General features: G+C 29.4%; 1 protein-coding gene across 1 annotated transcript in view; it reads left to right on the top strand.

The window, feature by feature from the left end:
• The first annotated feature begins 3,198 nt into the window (after positions 1-3,198).
• Positions 3,199-23,790, top strand: part of LOC129907720 (probable nuclear hormone receptor HR3) — a 161,786-nt gene continuing 141,194 nt past the window's right edge. The window contains exon 1 of the mRNA XM_055984061.1: positions 3,199-3,446. Within this exon, the coding sequence (XP_055840036.1) occupies positions 3,320-3,446 (127 nt within the window). The 5' untranslated portion in view covers positions 3,199-3,319. The remainder of the gene's footprint in view (positions 3,447-23,790) is intronic.

Here is a 23,790-nt window from a genome sequence, read left to right as displayed (position 1 = left end):
ATAGAAACAGAGTCATTCATAAAAGCCAACACACACACACATCTTTAAGATTGCATCATACTTGCCCTGGTTAAAAGGACATACTAAAGGATATAGAGACTTTAGAGTTGGTAGACTTTAGAGTTGGTGGGTGTATGTTTCTGGTTATGGCTTGGCTATGGGATAAGGATATGGGTGTGCACCTCCTTAAGGGGGGAATGTACGGCCAAAGAACTTGTGTGTATGGATTCCCTACTCTGTTTTGTTCTTACCGATTCCACACACAAAAACAAAAAAACGCAAAGGAAGAAAGTTGGAGAGTGTATACGATTAATGTCTTGCTCTAGGATATATAGTATAACGTTTGTTTGCCGTATTCCTACCTACAGCATGAAAAATAAAATGCACGACTGGGGCCGCACGTACTTGCTCTTGTAGTTCAAAGTATCTATATCTTAGATAACTATTGGAAATTAAATTTTTTTTCAAAACTTTTTAGATTTTTTTTTACACTTCTAAATGACAAGAAATATCTGTCTGCAAATTTTGAATAAAATTGGCTTAGCCTTTGATGAAATATACGACATTAACTAAAAAATACATCAATTTGGCAGAAAACGGCAACGCCATACCGTTCTAGGAAATTTTTGTGAAAAACTAAAAAAGCTGTTTTATTAGACTCATTAAGACTATAACGAATACCAAATTTAATCGAAATCGTTAGAGTCGTTTTCGAGAAAATTGCAATAACTCATTAACGATACACGGGAAGAGCCGACATTAGCGATTAAAAAAAAAGAAATTGTCATATTTCCACTATCCGTATTTTTTGAGAAAAACTAAAAACGCAGTTATATTAGATATACGTACAGCATTACTTGTGTCAAATTTAATCAAAATCGTTAGAGCCGTTTTCGAGAAATTTGCAATACCTCGAAAAGTTTGTATGGGAGGTATACGTTCTAGGCGAGATATTAAAAAACAAAAAAAAACAAACCTTGGAAATTACGAAATAATCATCTGTACCAAATTTCAAGAAAATTCGTCCACCTGTTTAGGCTGCAGCTTATTGTACACCTTTTTTTGACGACGCACAGACGCACAGACGCACAGACGCACAGACGCACCGACGCACAGACCGACGGACGTCATGACGAAAACCACTTTTTCAGACTTCTCCATTATCGTAATGTTAGTTTTGATTAAAACCTCGAATTATTTTTTTGACACGAAACCAATACTTGCCCTATAGAGCAAGTAAAAAATCGGGTGAATGGAGGGCCATTTTTTTTTCATTTTTCTTCTTCTTCTTATTTTTCTTCTTAAGTATATAGGTATGCAGGACATTGGCTAGAGGGCCATTGGCAGACAGAATGTTGTTTTTAATTTAAAAAGTTTCATGCGGAAAGTGTGCCTTCAACTTACTGCTTTTGTATGTGTATGGACAGTGGGCGCATAGGAAATATTCAGAATAAAGCAGGATATATGCATCTACTGTGTATAGGATAGGAACGAAGTTGGAAGTGCAGATTGATGAACAGGAAACTTACTGCGTCGTATTAGTAGAGAAATAATTTCCTATAGCTGCATTTACATATCATATAATATCCTACTTTGCAGTCATTGGGCTATGTGATTTTCTCTGAAATTGTTACGTTGCAGTGTTTTATAAAGGTTTATTGCTTTAAACTTTGTGGTTGCTTAAAAACTTTGTAAACAAAAGACAGAAGACAAAAAGAACTGAAAGGTACTAAAGTTGGTGACCAAATTAAACTTAAAAACAAGTCTTCCAAGTGGAAATAATAGGTAGTTAAAGATTAAGTTTAGTATTTATTTTATTGCAGGTTAACTAACAACAAATTTTTGGTACATACGGTTTATTTTTTTTTTTTTTTTTGAAGCAAGAAACCTGTCTGGAACTCTGTAACCATCTTTTCTTTAATTCTTTGGCGTAACCAGGGATTAGTTTGACTAGAAGTTACTAGAACAAATATGAGAAAGCAAAATTATCTTCCATCCAATTTCTTCTACTTTTCCGAAAATTCCCGATCTACTGGTCATTTAGAAAAATTTCTAATGATGTACCTTCCCTTTAGGAAGACAATTTTGAGTGTTTTGGCACTCAAGAAGAATAAGCGAAAATTGGGACATTTAAAAAATTCTTTTTTTAAGATCAGCAAAGTTACAAAAAATGGTAAACGTTACCAAAAAATGGATTACTCGATGTGGTACAGCAATAATAAAAATCCATGAATGTAGGTACCTATTTTAAAAATATTAAAAAACCTATTTGTGGCAAACCAGCATATTCGGTGTCAAATTTTGATTTCATTTAAATCAAAAATCCTAATTTTCAAATATCTTTTTCAGGAATATAATGGATTTTCAACCGGGATAAATTAAAAAAAGTGCATTTTCAAAAAAAAAATCAACAAAATATATCCCTAATTTATAAAAATATAAATAAATACATAAAATACTGTAGTACACAATAAAAATTTAAAAAGTAAACAAAAATTTAAAAAAATATAACTAACGCAAATGCCTAATAAAACAAATTATTCAAATTTCAGCTTGCATCATTGTGATGTTTGCCGAAAAGATAAGAAAAAATCTTATAACGTGGTTTCGTATAAAAATCTCTTGATAAAATATAATATGCAACAATTTATAAATAAAATAATCAATTTTAAATGCCAAACATTTGATAAAAATTACAATTATTCACAACTAGTAAAACAATGAATTACAAATAATAATAATTTATTATTGTTGATGTTGATAAATTTCTTTTAGTTTTTCAAAATTTAATAAAAACAAAATTATATTTTTAATTTAATTTTGAGACCAAAACAAATTCAGAAAAAATAATTATCAGATATAAAAGTGTCTTAAATACAACAGAAAAAAAAAAAAAACAAGATATTAACAGTAAAACTAACAACAAATTATAAAATTTTATACAAAAAAAATACCGATGTATACACATCAGTACCTCTAAAAAACAATAGTTTAACTACTGTGATATCATAATAATATTCAAACAAAAAATATTATACACCAACATCTTTTACATAAAATTAAAGAAAAAAATTAAACACAAAGTTGAATAATATTTTATACAAAGTGTAAAATATAATCGAATTTAGTAATTGTTGTGAAAAAATTCACGTTAAATATAAAAAAAAAAATATATATAGCTTTAGCTTATACATTTATAATTCACTAAGTGAAATATTAAACAAAAAAAAATTAATAAAAACAAAGGATTACGCTGACTTAAAAATACATAAAAACAGTGCATTGCTGTACTACACATACGAAGTGAGACAATTTTATAATGTACACGTCACGTATGTTTGATATGTGGAGCAGCGTTACATCCAAATTGGAAGCACACGCAAATACATTGGTTCAAACAAATGTTCAATCGCCAACGCAAAATAATTCAAGTGGATCAATTAAAGGTAAAATTTGTTTAAATAATAAAAAAAAATATAAATACTAAACGATATAGTTTAAAAAGCAGTGTAAAATATTTTTAAGCTTAATAAAAGTCGTTTATAAAAATGTTTTTCGATCCAATGACGTTAAGTTTTCGAAATTTTTCAAATTTTGTTAGAACTTGAAAATATTAAATTTTAATTTATCCAAAAAATGAATTTAAACATATTTTGCTTTAAATAACTTGCTTTTAAAATTATTATTATCTAATTAAAATTAAGGTGTTATTTTATATTTTGAAAATTATTAATTCTTAAAACAAGTACAAAAACGATTTTCACGTACAGAAACGATTACTAAAAGCTTTTGAAACATTCACATTCACTTCAGAGTGAAGGATCATAAGTTCACTGACCAAAAGTCCAAAATAGAATATTGACAAACTTGGGTGGGTTATAAATCCACAAATCAATAATTATGGTCTTATAACCTAGCCAAGTGTGCTAAAAATCTTGGTAAAACGAAGCCAGAACTTCATAATTTTAAAATGGATGTTGGTTAGAGGTTTAAACAATGTGGAAACGCTCAGTTTTTCTTTTAAGAATTTCGAAATTATTTAATTTTAAAAATTGTTTGAAGAATTTTTTAAAAACTGATGCGAGTTTCGTAACTAAGGTTCAATTGTTTTACACTCCAATAATTTTAAAGTCGCCATTTAAGAGAAAATTAAAAAATGTATATGCAATTTTATAGTTTTATAATTTTTAATGGGAGTTTTAAATATAATGGAGAGTGAATAAATTGGCAATTATTGAAATAATTTTCTAAAGCTCGCGCCAAATTAAAAACAAAAATGATAATGATAAATTTTTTAAATGAACAAAAACAAGGCTGCGTGCTTTTGTAATACTATGTTGAAACTTGAAGGGAGGTGCATTTTAAAGAGTGTTTTTTTTTTTTTTTTTCAAAACCCATTTCTGCTGGAGAGCTCCTTAAATATCCTCAGTAAAGTCTTCTAATCAATATGTGAAATCTCAGACCAATTAAGTCGAATCTAAAAAGCTGTTGTGAACAAAATCTATTTCACAACAAAGCTGGAATCTACAACCATTTCGGTAATCATTTTAGTTTTTAAATAGCCGAAAATCGCTGCTGTCTCTTTCGAATTGTTCAGTCTTGAACAATTATTTTGGTAGGTACTTTCTAAATTCTTGTAACTAAATCTTAATATTTTCTTATTTATATGAAAAGTCTCCTGAAAGAATCCCTCCACTATAAATCTCTGTAGATCTCTTTACCCGCTGTTTAGACTGTGTTCGATAAAAAAATAAAAACAATAAATGAGTTTTTCTTTGAACTTCGTATATTTTAAAATTAAAGCCTCTCATTTTAAAAAAGGCTACGAGATTTGATTTTTTTTTCTGCCTCGAATAAGCAGCTTTGTTGCCTAGGAAAAGGTTTTAAGTGAGATGTGAAAGTTCGAACTTAAAAAAAAATCAATTTATTATTTTGTATCTCTTATGAATACGAACACATTGTTTTCGAAAAATCTACCCTCAGGTAGGTACAAATATAGCAAAAAGTCATTATTTATATAAAGTTGACACTGAATTCTATTGAGTCTTGTGCTAACAATCGATCACAATGATTGATTTTTCTTAACAAAAGCTATAAAATATTTCATTACATAAAATTTGTCTCATTTTGTATTATTTCCTTACCACTTTCTTTTCTATAAAAGCAAAAACAAAAACCAAAATAAAACAAAAAATAAACTATCTTACTTTCCATGAAAGGTATACAAAAAGCTATATTCTTTAACGCCCTGTTATTATTTAACTCAACTTAAATTTACAAAAAAAAAAAAATAACCTTTCTACTTTTATTCCAAAACTTTCAAATCCATTCTTTCTCTCTCGAAAAAAGTAAAGCAAAAAAAAATAAATTGCACGACTGGGGTCGCACGTACTTGCTCTTATGCTTAAAGTAACTATAATGTTAAAGCTTTTCATTCAAGAAATTTAAAATTTGATATTTTGAAGAAATTTCATAAGTAGTATAAAAAAATTAAATCTGTTTTTATAATTAATTAAACTCCGTTTTAAATTATCTTAAAAAAAATTAAAAATATGCCATTTTATTTCTTGTATAAAAAAGTATTTTTAGAAAAAAATTTTCGAAAATTGTAGGAGCCGTTTTTTAAAAAAATAATTTTTTATATATAAAAATTGTTTAACATTTTTCAAAAAAAAAGTTGGTATGCCATTTTGAAGAAATAATTAATTTACACATAAAAACTAAATTTCAAAATTTTTCATTGATTCGTTTTCAAAAAATTCATTTTTCAAAAAAAAAATTTGAAATATTTTTAAAAAAACCAAAAATGCGTTTTTTGAAAATTTTCTAAAATTTTAATATTATCTTTACGTACACACTTTTGTATAAAAATTTTCATTTAAATCGGGTTAATGTTGTACGAGATATTCAGAAACGAAAAAAACCGTTCTATGACAGGTGCCGTTAATAACGGTACAAAAAATATTTTTTTTATTTAAAAAGTTGGCTATTATGTGTAGTACTACACACAAAAATTTTAATCAAAATCGTTAGAGCCGTTTTTGAAAAAAATTAACTTTTCTATTTCCGTTATATGGCAGGTACCGTTAGTTTTGGTCATAAAAAAAAATTTCAATTTCCCCTCTAGGGAATCACCAAAAACTGCTAACCACCAAGTTTGAAGAAAATCACTTCACTCGTTTAGGCTGCAGCTCCAGATAGAGACAGACACACAGACAGACAGACAGACAGACAGACAGACAGACAGAACTGCCGGACCCACTTTTTTGGCATTCTCCATCATCGTAATGTCATGTAAAATTGTTATCTCGAGTTCGATTTTTTTTACGAATCCTAAACTTGCCCTATAGTACCTATATCGCAAGTAAAAATACAACAAATGTTTCGTTTTTTATCTATAAATTATTGCGGTGCGTTAATTCTGATATCATTTTTCGCACAAAAATAAATAATTAAAAAAAAAATGAATAGAAAAAAATTACAAAAACCATTAGACAGTAACACACATAAGTTCTTTATACAAAAACCTTACAAAACTTATCTACAATATACTTTCGCTATATTATGTTCCTATGCACTATGGAATTATCGCCTACCATCTGTTTGTCCATTTGCCTGTTGGAACTTTACAAAAAAAAAAAAATAAAAAACCGCGATAAACTAAAAAAAAGTCAACCTTCCCCCTCGTTTCCTAGACGCAATGTCGTTTGATACATTTTTAATGTAAATTTAATTTGAAGTTTTGTGTCTTTTTTTTTTACTTTTTTTTTAGATGCAAAAGGTGTCTTCTATAAATAACGGTAAATTTTCGTTTGTTGTAGTTTTTTTTTTGTTTTACTTTTTGGATGGGCTTCCTAAAATTTTGGACGGTAATTAAAATTTCAAACAAAGCATGTTACTGTACATCAATTATATTATTTTGTGTACTGGTATTTGTAATTTATTTTTTGGTTTCTCTCATTGCCTCCCTCTTTATTTCCAACAAAAAAAAAACTTCTCTATTTCTGCTCTACGAACTAGACGAAGTCATGCTCAATTCGAGTGTAATCAAAAAATACAAAAAAAAAAGAAAAGTTTATTCCCCCCAAAAATCCCCAAAAAACCTAGCAACATTAAACTAAAATACCAACACACTAACGCCCTCTTCTTTTTTCCATATTAATCATTCCCTCTCACCCTCCCCCTGCTGCGTAAGTTCCCTATCATCATCATCAAAACTAACACACACACACAAAAAAAAATCAAATCCCAACAACAACAAAAACACATCAGCAACTATCGCCTTTTTATGTTTATAGTTTCTTTTCTTCTAGTCCGTTCCGTTCATATCGTCGTCCAAGTCGATGCGTACGGATTTTGTATTAATGTGTGTGAATGTTTGAATAGATGATATGATGATGACTGTGGTTCCGCCGAGTCCAAATCTATCAGTGTGACTGTGAAGGGGCGAAATATTTTCGGCGGTCATTCACCCCTCGAGCAAAGTAGCAACGGCCTGTATGTTTTTTTTTTTTTGTTTCTTTTTCTGCCTTCGGTGCTACGTAATCAGTGAACGTAATGAAGTTTCCAAACCAAAAATCTCATAGAACCCATACAATTCCAAAATATTAGAGATAGAAACAAGTGCGTGTGTGAGTTTGCATAGAGAGCGGCAGCAGCGGGCGCATAATGATAATCGAAATTTTAGAAAATAATCGAAATTTTGTTGATAAAAGTGTGTGTGCGTTTAGTTAGTTTTTCGTTTTGTATTCTTTTGGGGTTTGTTTTTTTTTTTTTTGGGAGAGTTTTTTTTTTTGAGAGAGTTTTTTGGAGTTCGGTTTTAGGTTTTTTTTTGGGGGGCTTTTTTTCATCGAATTTCTCACGAGATTAGGTCTAAGGCTAGACGCCATCTAGCCGTGCGTGAATTTCTTTTTTTCTAATTTTATTTTCTTTTTTTTTTTATTTATGTTTTTTTTTTCTTTATTTCATGAGACAAAAAAAAGCTTATTAGAATTTTATTTCTGTGTTAAATTGCACTTAAACACGAATGTGGATGAGACAGTAGAAACAAACCAAACCCTTCATTCACCCTTCAATTTAGTTAGTTTTTTTTTTATGATAAGCTTAAAGAAATTGATAAAAAAAATAATTAACTTAAAATTTTATTTTGAAAGGCTGATTAGGTGTTTGATTGTGGTTTTGAAATGCGTAACGCACAAATGCACTTGTGCGTGTATAGTTTAAATATGGATTTGTGTTTGTTTTAAAATTTTGTTTTATTTGATTTAAAATACACTTGTGTAGAGCTTATCGGCTTGTGTATATTTTGGGTAGAAGTATAGGAAACTTTTTTTGTTTAATTTGATTTATTTACTCCCGGAAGCAGGAAAGCCACAAAATAATTTTATTTATAGCCGTTTTTTTGTATTCTTTTTTTCGATGTATGTTCATTGTTCATTGAAGGTACCTTAAAAAATTTTAATTTAAAAAAAATTGATTTATGGAAGTTTTCTTGTCTCAAAAATTAGTCATGGATGATTTGATAGATTTCGGGGCTCTTAGCAACAGTTTTGCTGATAGAACTCATCAAGTGACATATCAGGTGGTATCGAACTTTATAAATACAAACACTTGAATATATACAGCTGCGGTCAAAAAAATAGCAGTGCATCGAAAAATATTTTAAGTAAAACATAAAACATAAAAAGAGTTTCGATGTTGGATTTATTTTTTAGTAAAACAATTTTAGATACATTGTAGATTAATTTTTAGTATGAATGAAATTTAATTTATTGCTAATAGCTAAGCAATAATCCAAAAACAAAATAAACCTAAAAATTAAGCGGTCAAAATAATAGCAGTGATTTTCTTTTTCTAGTAAATTTAAATAAAACAAAGGCACAAAAAGTTCAAATAAACGGTATTTTACTTGGCTAAAGCTAGCATTTGCTCCCTTGACCTTTGTTTTTAATTAAAGCTTGGCAAAAACCTTTTATGGGGCCGACAAGTCGCTAATATAATAGACCAAGTCCGTAGTAGGACAAGTTTCTTCAAATTCTTATACTAGACCCTAGAATATTCTCTGGACTGATGAGAGCAAATTGATTCCGCATGGTGGCAAAGGGTCTCGGTAGTACTACCAAACACGAAATATAACCCTAGGTAAAGCAAAAAAACTATTAAACACGGAGGATCCAGTACAATGGTTTGGGGGAACTTGTCCTACTACGGGCTTGGTCTATTATATTAGATTAAAACTAAAATAAACCAGCAGAAGTACCTGGATATCTTGTAAAACAGTATGCTGCTATACGTCGACTTCAAAATACCGCTTAAATGGGTCTTCCAACAAGATAATAACGCAAAATACTTCAGGAGAGCAGCCAAACAATGGTTTCAAAACATTAAGATTTAGCTTATGGAGTGGACTGCTAAGTCTTTGGACCTCGATCTTTTCTAGAATCATTGCGAGGATATAAAAGAAGAAGTTTATAAAGCAAAACCCAAACATAACGGCAGTTATGGACCGTTGTTGAGCAGGTTTGGTGAGCTAAAACACCTCACAGATCTCAGCGACTTGTCGGCCCCATAAAAGGTTTTTGCCAAGCTTTAATTAAAAACAAAGGTCAAGGGAGCAAATGCTAGCTTTAGCCAAGTAAAATACCGTTTATTTGAACTTTTTGTGCCTTTGTTTTATTTAAATTTACTAGAAAAAGAAAATCACTGCTATTATTTTGACCGCTTAATTTTTAGGTTTATTTTGTTTTTGGATTATTGCTTAGCTATTAGCAATAAATTAAATTTCATTCATACTAAAAATTAATCAAGAATGTATCTAAAATAGTTTTACTAAAAAATAAATCCAACATCGAAAGTCTTTTTATGTTTTATATTTGATTTGAAATATTTTTCGATGCACTGCTATTTTTTTGACCGCCACTGTAAATTAAATAGTAGTTCCATTTAACCCATTATGTAGGTACACGCCAGTGATTCCGTAAGATCTAAATAAAATAATCTAATAAAAGCTACGTCCTAGGTCTAAGAGACATTGCAAGAAACTTCAAAGTTTTTCAATTCAAAATTAAAACATTTTATTTGATAAAAGTAATAAATCGAAAAATTAGATAAACAGACTTGATATTTGCCTAATTTTCCAAAATGGTTCTAAAATGCTTAAATTTTTAATTAAATCCAAAGATGATCTAACTGCCAGCATTATAGCCTAATATCCCACCATACAACGACCTTCCTTCATATAGTGCTGCTTTCATTTTTATAAGCACCGAATATCCAGACATTATCTTGTTTTATTTAATTTTATTTAAAAACTATTTTTCCGAATTTTTGTAATATAATTCAAAAATTTCTATTCAAAATTATTGATTGGAAGCCCTTTATTGGTAAATTAGCTTAGCTTTCCAAACAGGTATCGCATGTTTTTCTAAGCAATGCCGTTCTATTTAAATACTTTTTTCATTTTTTGGAAGATTGCATCACCTGCTCATTTTTTTTCTGGAAATTTTTGCTGATAATTTTGTTCTACTCAGAACAAAATTAACAGCACTTGTCATATGACCAAAATAAAAAGTTTTTTATTTAAAAATATAAATGTTCTCTGGCAAACAAGTTCTTACTTAAAATTTAAAAAAATTGTTTGGACCATTATTACAGTAAATAGGTACCTGCTACAGAACCAATTTCTTGATTTCTGAATTTCTCGTAAACGACCAAACCGATTTCAACGAATGTTTTAAAGAAAAATTTACAAAAATATAAATTTTGGATTTTTTAAAATGAATATTTTTTATATATTTTTTTTATAAAATCAATTTTTTCAAAATAGATCAAGGAATGGCAAAAATGAAAAATTAATGAAAATTTTTATAAACATAAAAATACGAAAAATTATTTGAAAAAATAAGCTCCTAAAATTTTCAAAAAAAAAATAAAATGTATTTGCTCCTCAAAAAATCTGATGGCAAATTGAAAATTAAGACTACATACCTATTTAAAAAGTTGTTTTCGTAATTTTTAAAACACTTTTTTACACTTCTTTTAACATTAAAATTAAGCTAATTCCAATCGAAGTATGTCATTTTTATTCTTTTAAAACAAACATTTGGAAAATCCTAAGCTTGTTTTTTTTTTTAAGTTCTTATGACAAAATTTAAAAAAAGAATTTGAAAATAAAATATTGAAATTCTGTTTAAAATCGACACATAATTGATTTTTCAAATAAAATAATTTTTTTTATTCAAAAATGTTTTTTTTTTAACATTAAATAGGTAACTAAAACATTTTTGTAAAAAATTTTCCTTGAATTTAGTTAGGTAATTGACTTTCGTGAATAGGTATTAGAAAACAACAAAATAGTTCTACGACAGTTATTCTTATTAGAGTCAGAATATTAAGTATTTTTTAAAGCTACCTACTACACATCATTTTGTTTTAAACTAAATTTTTATCAATTTACCTTAAATATATTTGATCAAAACGTCAAACTAAAGTGTTTAAAAACAGAAATTTGTCCTTTGTGATTTAAGCCCTAATTTTGATAAAACGATAGCTACTATTGCATTATTGTGTAGTACAATTTCTTTATAAAAACTTGAAACTTTTTCAATTTGCATAATTAAACATTTGATGTCAAAAAATTTGTTTTAATTTTACCAGTTATATGTCTTTTTTGTGATTTATTTTATTAAAAATCTAATTAATTTGCATAAATTGCTTGACTCTCAAAAAGACAGACACGCACAAATTATCATCATAAATTATTGCAACGCACCAATTTCATTCGATATGTCACTACATCAGCAGATTAAAAAAAAAAAATGTCAAATTAATCCAAATGCAATGGAACTAACCAATTCAATTAGTTTGCTTAAATAGAATTCTTGAATTAATTTTTTATTTATTTCAAATAAATAAAATATATAAGTCTCTATATAAACAGATATAAAGTAAGTATATATAAAACTATGAAAAAATTCCATACCAAAATGGCAACACTCAATAAAAATGTGTAACCGATATACTTTGACTTTATAGAATCGATTTGATAGATACTTGTACTTTCAATTTTGTATTTTTTTTTTCTGTTTTTATGTTTTTATTTAATTTTATTTTAACTCAAAAAAGTCTAACGTTGTTTTTGTAACTTTTTTTTAATTACTTAAAAGAAAAAAAAAAACGAAAATTGCATACAGGTGTCCTTGGTATTACTCTAGAGGCTTGAACTTACATAAATGGTTATTTGATGATTTTTTTTTCGCATTCGCATTTTGATCGAATACGAAGAACGAGAATGCCTAAAAAACCCAAAGTCCAAATGAAACTCGTTATGTTGAAGTGTATAAACCTGGGGGGCTGTCTAATACCTTCTACAGTGGTTAAAATGAAAATACGAATAATAAAAAAAAGTATCTATATGAACTGTACCTGTAACTACGAGTGTAGTTGGCTCAAGAAATGGTCAAAGTTTTTCTTGAAAATAAAAATTGTGTCAATGCGAAATGTAACCACTGCAGGCAGCAGATTGCAATTGGTGGTGCAGGTTGAAGTCTTTATTTCTTTTTTTTTTATATTTTTTTTTTCTGCTAAGGTTGTGTATCTTTTGCGTGTGGTTAAGTCCAGCTTACCAAATTATTTTTATTTAATTTTTTTTTTGTTCAACGTTTTACCTTCGGTGGTTTTAATGTTTCTGTTATTTCATTTGTATCATAAAAAATTAATTGCAACCAATAATATTGTTTGAATTTATTAACTTGACATCAACTTGAGCAGAAAAAAAGAGAGAAGAAAAAAAAAAAGTATCTTAAACCTGTAAGGCTCACTCGCACGAATCCACGAATCGCACTTTGCTGGGCACGCAGCAATAATTTTGAGTAATAAATTGAAAAATACCTCGTTCATAAATGCAACCACTGAAATAACTATATACTTTACAGTTAAGGCAAAGGCATCTTGTGTGTGCCCGTATTTTCGGAATCAATTTGGGAATTGTTGAATTACCAGTTTTTTTTGTTTTCATTTCTTTTTTTTTTTTTTTTTTCATTTTGTATTAACAATTCTCTTCTTTGGAGTTTCTTTTTCATATCCGAAGCAATTATGTAATAAAAAATGTTTATGGTGGATCTTACTTATAACTCTGAAGTTTATACGCACCCGCGTCATAAATTGCAAGCTCGAATAGCCTCAAAAGATACATTCCCAAACACTTAGATACTTTTTTGCTTTGTTCGAAAAAATCAAATGCCATGAGCAAATATCAAATAAAATCGTTTTAAATTGCAAAAAAAAAAAAAGAAAACAAAAGGTGAGCAAATGGTCTAATGATTGTGTAATTGCAGGGTGAATTATTGGTATAATGGTTGAATCATGAAGCTCCTCTATAACTAACACTTTTAGAGTCGTAGATAGTTTATGATCAAGCGCCCTTCACACAAAAAGCCGGTTAACTTTTATTTATGGATATTTTTCGATGAATTCGAATCCAATTCAATCGCACAATTTGTATTTTGTCTTCATTTTGTCGTTTCGTCTTCTTCGATTTTTCTTCCATTTACCAATCGAAAAATATTATTGAGGTCCTAACCGACACGACGATGCACATTTTGTCGCTGGTTGGAAGTTGAAGAAGTTGGCCTACACTCTTGAAATATGCAAATTAAGTGATTTCTAAAGAATTTTTTTTGCAGAGTTTTTTGTTTTTGTTGTTTTATATTGTATCTGTTGTTTGTGTGATTTTTTTTAACTTGCGGACTCGTGCGGTGCAGATTTTTTTTTGCTGTAGCGTATCTTCATATATGTACCTCATAATCATCATCATGGAATAAATGCAATGCAATGCACTTCAAAATGAATTTCAATGGTGTGTCTCTTAGTGGTGTTTTGTTGTAGTCTGCAAAACAATTATTATGTGTTTTTTAGTCAGATTTTTTTTATTGTCTATTGTTGTTATTGTTTTTTTTTTTTTGAGTATCAATGGTATTTTGTTTGTTGGGAAATCAAAGCAATATATTATTGATTTTTGCATAAAGTGGTTTAATCAAAATTAGGGCTGTAATCGCATACAACAAATTTCTGTTTTTTCAACATTTGTTCGGCTTTTGACGTTTGACGTCAGTTATTCAAAGTTAATGGGTAATGTAGGTAATTAGTTTAAAAAAAGTACCTACCTGCAGAAAATCTTTAAATTTTCAATATTCTGACTCTCTTGTAAATGATTCAACTGATTTCGACAGAATTTTTGAAGTGGAAACTTCTTTAGTATCGTAATGATTTGCAACACGATGAAACGAAAAAGCGGCACGAAAAATCAATTCATTATAACTTTATTGTTTTAATAGATAGATGAATGAAATTTATACTGTAGATAGGTAATAGAATAAACTATAATTGTACAAAATTTCAATTAATTTTATATTCCAAATTCTGAGATAACGGTGAAAATATGTTCTTTTTCTAGACAAGTTATATCTTTTGATCTAGAGCATATACAAATTTGATTTAACATTAATTCGCACGTTGATAATATTACCTTTCATTTAATATATCACCCATAATGGTACATTTACTACAAGCGACACAATGTGGAGATCTGTTACCAATGACCAGCCACCAGTGTATTAAGTACCCTAATCTCTGTTGGAAATTTCGACATGATTGACTTTAAAAAAATCTTACTTTTTTTGTAAGCATCGTAGAAATATGATTGAAGCGTCTTATAAAAGGTTAAATAATAAGCTTTCCGATGATATACAATTTATTGTAGGTTGTCTTTTAAAAAAATGGATTTAATGGTGTTAGAAAAGAAAAAAGATTGATTTTTTTGCTTTTTTGATGTGATTGGGTTCAAAATATTCTGGCTCTTTTTGTAGATGTAGACATGATTGAAAAAAATATTTAAAGATTAAATAAGTAACTTTTGATATGATATAAAATTTATTATAGGTTGTCATATAAAAAAAAATGGATTTAAAGGTGATGGAAGAAAAAAAAGATAGATTTTTAAAATTTTTTAAAGGTTTTTTTACATAGTAATTTTTTATTAAAAAAATAAAAAGTCTATAAGTGTGTTTAACTGACCTCCTGGAATTTGTTTTAAAATTGTTTTAATTATTTCATTTAATATCAGTAGCTATACCAAATCTAAGATCAAACACCTTTTTTAGATCAATTTTGGCAAATTTTAACTATTTTGAAAAAGGAAATTCTATTGAAAAATGTATTCTGTTCACTACTTTAAAGCGGATGAATAAAGTTGACAGCTTTTTCGTAGTCCTCATGATAATGTCCTTCAGTTCAACAAATTTTATGATTTTATAACTTTCCGCCAAGAAATGTCCTATGTCCCTGCAAATTATTTTTCACGCCACCAAGCACATTAGAAATTAGAAACCTGCTTAGTTTTTTTTTTTTTTTTTCAAGATGCGATGGTAAATTCTTAGAGATATTAAAAACCTGAATTGATTCATATCTGCTTTTTTTAATATAATTTTTCCTCATTATTATATTTTTTTTGTTAAATAAAGAAAAAAAATTACTCTCTTCCGTGTGTTTCTTTAATCTTCCATTACAAGCATAAACCGCTATCATCAAGAACAAACCTAAAACAATCCGTCACGCTAATCCTAACTCCATCAACATCTTAACAATTATTATTATTATAAAATGAATTAATTAATTCTTATAGCGATTATATCCAACAAACCAGCCACAACTATTGGCATCTAATTAATTTATTTACAGCTCTTATTCTACACTAGAAAATGGAAAGAAAATTGAATCAACGATGACGATAGACGTGCTGGTTTCTATCTATCTATTAATATTAACTTCTTATACTTGAACCCCTGTTTTGTTTCCAAGATTCAAACCCCTCTTAACAACAAACTAACTGTTCTTATCTGTTATATTCTATATTTTATTCTTTCGTTTCTTAATATTCTTTTTCTATACCACACACAATTGTTGTATAGAAGTATCTTTCATCCGTAAATCTAATAAATTTCAATAACAATCCCTCTTTGCTTGGTGTATTGCATTAGTTATTCTGTATGCGGAGTTACCGAGTTAAACTGTGAGATTTGAAATTGATTGTTCTTCTTTTAAGTTTTTTTTTTTTGTTGAGTGGAGGGGATAGAGGGAGTATAAAGAACTTCTGTGTTGATTTATAATTGGAAACGGTATAACTAACAGGATTGCAATGGAGTTGAAGTGGAGGACAAAAACCTCTCGTAAATTAACGAATTTTAACTGTTATCTGAAGTTTGCTCTCGTGATTAATAAATAAAATCGTGAGATAGGAGGTTTTTGATAAATGAAATCAACAAAAACATGCTGTGACTTAATTAGCATATCAGAGAATTTCTCCCTAGGTTTATCGAAATCGATCCAACTAAGCTACAAAGTTTCAAAGTCTTGAGGATAGATTGTTATCGTTAAGGTTGTCTCTTGTATGTTGAAAGCTACCTATACGAAAAAGGGAGTATTGATAGTTACAATGTTGCATGTCACAGAGGCCACGTAAAAAAAGAGAAGCAAAGATTTTTAATTTGGTGTGCAAGAAAGAGTTTAGAAGTAGCCTGTAACAGTATGAGATGTTATTTTTTTTTTTTTATTTAGTGTCAAAGTTTTAGAAAATTTACATGTATGTACTTGGGATCTTGATATTGTTACCAAATTTATAGAAACTATGCAGCAAATCCACATGTTTTGATTTTGATATATTATCTTAAATAAACTGCACATAGAAGCAAGAGGCTGAAATTTCCAAAACTGGAGTTTTTACTCATGTAAATATTACGGCAACTCCTACGTTTTTTCGTTTTAAATCGGTTAAGTATTTAAAGAGAATGTCTGAAATCAAGAACACATACCTTTAGTTAGTTTTCGGTCTACAAAAATTTTCAATTTCCCCTCTAGGAAATCTCCAGAAACACATAACTACCAAGTTTAAACCAAATCGATTCAGTGGTTCAGGGTTATTCGAGACAGAGATAGACAGACGGAATTGCGGGACTCACTTTTTTTGTATTCTGAAAGGTTCTGGAAGGGTACAAAACTTGAATAATATGGAAAAATTACCTCATAAAATAGTCGGATTTCTTAAGAAAAAAAATTTTATCTCGGTTATTTATGGAATATTCTCAACAATGTTATACCATTTTGAAAAGAAAATTGAACACACCAACTTTTAAGGCAACTTGCCGAAACATCGTAGTGCATTTTTTTTACACTACGGCTCATTGAATTAGAGTCATGTAAAATTTTTTAGTACTAAGTTGGGTAAAAAAGTAATATTTTCTTTAAAACTGCTGAGCTGCAGCTGATTTAAAATTTTTGAATGCATTTGATAGCAGGGCTATTCAAGGTTCCGTAACAACAGAAAAAGTGAGAAAAATTAAGATTTGTAGTCACGGCAAATGAAAAACCGTCACAGGGTGACCATTTTTTCTACTTTTTTTCAAATGCCCATAACTCCCAAAATATATGGCTGCGATTTTTTTTATTATTTTTCTGATAACTGTCACCACCTACCCTATCTACCGTTTTCGTTTCGACGTTAACTTTTGGGACACCCTGTCAAAAAAAAAAGAATTTTAAAATGAAGATCTATTTAAAATTATTTCATTAAAATATTTCAAAACAAGTTGAAAAAAAAAGTGTTAAAAAAGAATCTTATCTGAAAAGCGATACCAAATTAACTTTTCCGTCTGTATTGAGTATGACAGAAACTATATTTTAACTTCGATAAGGCTTCGGTAAGACTTCTCTGCATGGATAAAGGAGAATTTTAAACAAGTTATAGTCGTTTTGGCAATCTTCTACTAACCTACTTTAAAATGCCTTAATTTTTCTTAAATCGTCTTTTAAACTTATACATAATGATATATGAAATTCTATAAGTTTTATTATTATGAATTGTTGCTAATTCAAAAAAAATTCTAACAGTCGGTCATTCCACCCACTCAGTTTTGTAATACCTGATCATTGGAGGATCAAAAACATAATCTTTTGAAAAAGCTATTATTAAAAAAAACCAGCCTTTAAAATTTTTTTTTTTTACATAAATAATAACTCCTCATATAAATAAAACAAATACAACATAACAATCATTACAATTAGGTGAATAAAGATGTCAGGAAGCTATTAAAGAAGTCTTTTATAAGCTCGCTTACCCAAGCTCGGTAATACTTTTCTAACCTATTTTTAACAACGAATGTATGTAACGAAATTAAGGTTTTTACCCACTTATTGGTGTTGAATTGTTTTTGTTTGTTCAAGTAGGTATACCTCCAATGAAAAGGCTTTATACTTTAATATCAGTTTTGTAGGCCATTTAGTCAAACATTTCTAAGCATTTGCTGTTAATGGTACCAAAACTTAATTTTTTCAAAAATTACAAACCGAAAAACCTACATTTTCCTGCAAGATGTGCATTCAAATAGTCTTTAACCAGACATATTGGGCTTTAAATTTACTGACAAAGTTATAACGTTATTACAAAGTTTCTTTTCTGTTACTTTTTTTTTGTGGGCCAAAGGGAAGAGTATGGGCTCGTACAACGGCAACAACGACGCACGACGGCGGCGACGAACAACTATAAATAGTGTCACCACTATAGGAGTACAATTTTGCATGCCATTGGCGATGATGGTGATGGTATGGAGTAGTGAGTAGTGTGCTGTAGGTATGTGCGCGCCTATAATTATGTATGGAACGAGCGTATGACAGCATAGCGCGCATTCCCTCGCGTAATGTACCGTAGCATTGGATACGTGGATGGACTCCTTAATCGGTCGCAAAACCAAAGACAACGACACAGCGACAGCGACGCACAGACATGATAACTTCTATATGCCGCTAGCTAGCGCACACGATTGTAAAGCACGATGGTATGGAATGGAGGCCTTTAAAATAAATATATGCATAATTCCTTAGGCTCTGCTTCCACTTTGGCAAGTGTAGATAGTGTAACGTGCGAGACTGCATTGGGTACCTACGCCGACCGTACCTCCTACCTACGTCCGACTCACTCGCAGCCACCACCATCGCTGCTTCATTTACACAAGTTTTACTTTTCGGGCGGCTATATAGAGGCTATATGGCCTACCCTATACAAGCTCTAGAAGACTATGAGTGTTCTATGAACGCGCCCGCTTTATGCCATTCAGCTGTAGCCAGCCAACAAAACCCAGCCAGTCAGCCATCCAGAGCCAGCAGTGGGCTTGTAGGCTATGTCGTATATTTATGTTTAAATTGCAAGTTATGCCGGAGTAAGTAGTTTCAGGGGAGGGGGAAAGAAGGGATGTACTGTTCAGAATAAGGTGAATCAAATAGTTGCTGGTTTAGTGGAGTGGAGTCCCGTATGATTCCCAGTTTTGTTGTAATTTTCTTCTTTCTTTCTGTTTTTTTTTTGTTCGTTGTTTTTGCCTCCATGATGGATTTCTTTAGCACTCTTTTGAGTTCTGATGGCGAAAGAACAAATGTGGAAACCGCGCGGCGCAATATAACGGTGTAGTGGAAACGTGCATGTTGTGTATGTAACTGGGTTTAATGGATTTGTTGTAGGGATTGCGGTAGAGTGGTAATTAAAATGCGTTTTCTTTTTTTTTTTATAATTCATTCTATTTTTTTGTGACGTCGAAATAATATTGTATAGCTTTTATGTGTGTATGTTTTTTTTTTTTTTGAAATAATAATTTTAACATTATAAGTTGAAGCTTTTATAAGAATTTTAATGAGTTTTTAAACGATTGAGGGTGCATTGCACCGTTAAAAGGTTGAGTGGTTGTTTTCCAAACGAAAGGTAAAAAAACTACAGACACAAAGGGTTTTCTTTTTTTTTATTTTTTTTCTTGATTTTCAGAATGAGAATGAAATAAAGTTAAAGTTTTTGTTTTTGTATTCTCATGATTCGTTAAAAAAAAAGTTTGTTTTATTAAACTTCTTTAACCTTTAAAACAAACTACAGTTAGATCTATCATCCAGTTAGAAAACTAAATAAATAAGTGCAATAGAGTTCCCGACCAACAAATTTTGCTTGAAAAAATACACAGATTGCTCAACAGTTTCTGTAAGACTTTATAAAAGCAAAATTGTTAGTTGGGTTATATCGATTAGAGGAATTCAGAGATTGCACTGTTGTGTTGGGACTAAATGTAGACAAAATAGATTTTGACGTTGACAATAAATAAATGGAAATTTGATGTCAACTAACTAAACAGCTTCGTTAACAATTACAATCATTTAAAACTAATAGGTTATGGCTTCTATAAAGCTTCTCTTAAGATATCTTCGGAAAAAATTTTTCTTATAAAAGTTGAAATTTCTTTAACAATTTCCTTTTAGAAGAGTTTCAAGAAGTCTTATAGAACTTCGGTAAGACATTATTTGATATCTACAGGTTCTTCAAACGGGGTTTGAGACACCACATTTTTTTTTTTCGTATTCTTCCGAAAATTCGAATTTCATGTGTCCTCCCGAGCATCTAGAATCTTCTGAATATAGTTTCTTGTAATATTTTACTGATTTGTTTAACTAAGGGCTTTTTTTCTCATAAGAAAACAGAAATTTCCGCTTTTAAAGTCGTTGTATTAGCAATACATTTGTTTCAGCTGAATTTGTTGGCTTGCAATTATTATATCATTGGCTAGATTTCTCCCATCTAGCCTTGTATATAAGTGAAGAAGTAAGAAGACTCAAATTTTATTTATATTTAAAAAGATAAGAAAGATATCAACATAAAAAAGTGTATTTTTAAATTAGTCAGATCTTTTTGTTCTTAGTTTTACAAAATGACCTCAGGTTGGCCAAATTACTCCAGAAACGGGGTACACGGCTTTGGCTATAAGGATTTGGCGTCAATTAACTATATTCTTATTTTTTGCTTTTTGATACCTACTACTTAAAAATTTTATTTAAACATCGTTAAGAGACAGCTCGTTGATAAAGGTAGAAAGATGCCAACGTCTTCTGCCTAGATGTTTGCACATATCTTTGCATGGGCTTATATTGAATCCCAAAGTCATAAGCACAGATCGTTTATTTTTTTCCTTTTCCAAAAAAGGAGGGCACGCTCCAAAAATGTTTTTCAGTCCCGCTTCTTGTTGTTTTTCTTACGGACTCATTTTTCTAGAAGTTACCAACAACAATAATATAAAATGCACTACTTGGTCGCACGTACTTACTCTTATCGTAAAAGCAGCTAAAGCTTTTATTAAAACACTTCCGATAATGTAAGAAACATACATAAAATTCTGATTTTATTATTAATGAATCACCGTTTTTAATGATTTTGTATGAAAAGGAATTTTAGAAAAAAAATTTTGAAAATCGTTACAGCCGTTTTTTTTATACTAATTTTCGGCAGATTTTTTTTTCAAATAACTTCTTTTACGAATAATACTTGCGAAAAAATAGATTTTCCATCATTTTTCATCGATAAAAAATCAAAAATTGGAAAATATATGGTGTTTTATACCCTCAGTTTTGGCATGTGCAAACAAAATTTCAAACGTAAAAATCTTTCTTATTTGACCTAATCCAGAAAAACTAAGAACGCCATCGTGTTCAGCATACTCGAATTATCTTTAGTAGATATGAGAGCCCTCTGTCGGAAAAAAAAGTTCTATTTTCGAACACAGTGTAATTAATTAACACATTCAAAACGAAATTTCAAAATTTTTTACCAACCTGTTTTCAAAAAACTGATTTTCAAAAAAAAAAAAATTTAGATATTTTTTTAAAAGTCCAAAAATGTATTTTTTTGCAAATTTTCTAAAATTTTAATACTAACTTAACTTAAACGCTTTTATATAAGTACAAATTTTAGTTGAAATCGGGGTAGTCTTGTAAGAGATATTCAGAAACCGAAAAAAAAAACCGTTCTATGGCAGATACCGTTAATGATACTAAAAAAACATTTTTTTATTTCAAAAGTTGGATTTTATGTTTAAAACACTTCAAGTTATAGGCAGTCTACTTGCCTCTGTCACCCCTACAATGTTCAACTATCGGATCTATTGTACAGATGCCTTAAATACGCCCAAGGACTATGAATCTGAGTTTGAAATTTCCTTCAAAGTTATTAGAAAAAATCTTCACTTCTTCCTATGTTGTCTTTGCTGTCATAACGTTGTTGATGAAAATTTCCAAAACTGTTAACATGTTTCCAAAAATTCTGTTGATCTTTTAGTCGATCCGTAAAGAATAATTTGCCATCTTTTCTCGACCACTATAAATTTATTATCTAACAAATATTTTCTTTATTGATTCAATAAAAAAAAATTAATAAAAATGTGTAGAAAAAAATACACCGCAAAAAATTTCTTTAAGACAATACAAGAATGTAATTGAGACGCCTCTACTTTTCAAGAAAAAATACAAAAAAATGTTCAATAATGCGTTTAACATTCACCTTCAATCAAAATTAATTTTCATCAGTTGTTCATTCAAACGAGTAAAAAGAGTAAAAGTTGATGATGAATTGTTGTTTTTTTTTTATTATTTTTGTTTTTGTATTACTTCCTCGTTTTGTATCTTTTCGCTTAAAAAGATATCAACTTTAAATTTTTTTTCGAAGAAATTGAATTGTAATTTTCGGCAGTCAGCTATTAAAATTAAATCGAAGGGAGGGAGTAAAAGTATGGTACTACTCGTAAACACAAGAAAGTTTACCGAAATTGTCTTAAACATAATACACAAAACAACAACAACTAAAAAAGAAAAAGTTTTTTTTTCTTAACATTCCATTTTGCGTATTTCGGAAGTAAAATTGCTTTCTCCAATAAAAAATAAATAAAAATAAATAAAAAAACAACAAAATAAAAATAGATACTTCTTCTTTTTTCTTCTTTTGAAGAAATCAGTGTGCAACTGACGCATAGATGACGTTTATAATTAAATTCTGACGAAGAATGATGATTTTTATTTTCTATTGCATCATTTTGTTTTGATTTATTTATTGGTTTTTTTTTTCTTTATTTGTTGTGTATATTCTCATCTTTTTAAATAAGACATTTTGATTATGATGTACAACAGCATTTCCATCAAGCTTGGTAGTCATATTAGTTAAGTGTGTCACATATGGGTCAACTTATATTGTCAACCCTTTAGAACTAGAGAGATAATTTTCTTTTCCCTTTTTTTGTATTCTTCTCATCTTGTTGTATTTTGCTTTTAGTATCTTCTTTTGGGATCGACATAGAAATAAAAAAAAACACACAAAGTTGTGTATGTGTACTTTGTACATCTCCACCGGAAACATCTGTAAATGTCAAAAAGCTGCAAATATTCTAGATTTGCTAGCAAAAATATACTAGACTTACACACACTTACACTCATTTATATGTATGTAACGGAAGAACTCTAATCGTTAATACACATGAACGTTAGGAATTGGGTCAAAACTATTAAAGCATTGTTATGTCAGTCAACTGCATATACGTAAAGTACATATATATATAAAATAGAGAAGTAGTGACAATGTGTATATTGTATAGTGAAAGAAAGAGAGGAAGAACAAAAAAAAAGATAGGTTGTGGATGTCAACCCTATGGGGGCACCCCCATTACGAGTTCTCTCAGCATGTCCCATTATTCCTCCTCCACACCATTTGCAATGCAACAACAACAACAACATTTTTGCGCACATTCAACTTTTTGCCGGCAATTCTTATTATTATTTTTTTTTTTTTTTTGAAAGACTGCCATTCACAGTTCCCTAGGGCAGTTTCAGTCATCCTTAGAGAGAGTATCCAGGATTTTATAATTAAAAATATTGAAAATTGTCGCGTCTTGA

The sequence above is a fragment of the Episyrphus balteatus genome, chromosome 1 (genome assembly GCF_945859705.1).
Source record: "Episyrphus balteatus chromosome 1, idEpiBalt1.1, whole genome shotgun sequence".
Classification (NCBI taxonomy): domain Eukaryota; kingdom Metazoa; phylum Arthropoda; class Insecta; order Diptera; family Syrphidae; genus Episyrphus; species Episyrphus balteatus.
Note: the sequence above shows the minus strand (reverse complement) of the source record. Positions and strands in the feature narration are given on the sequence as shown.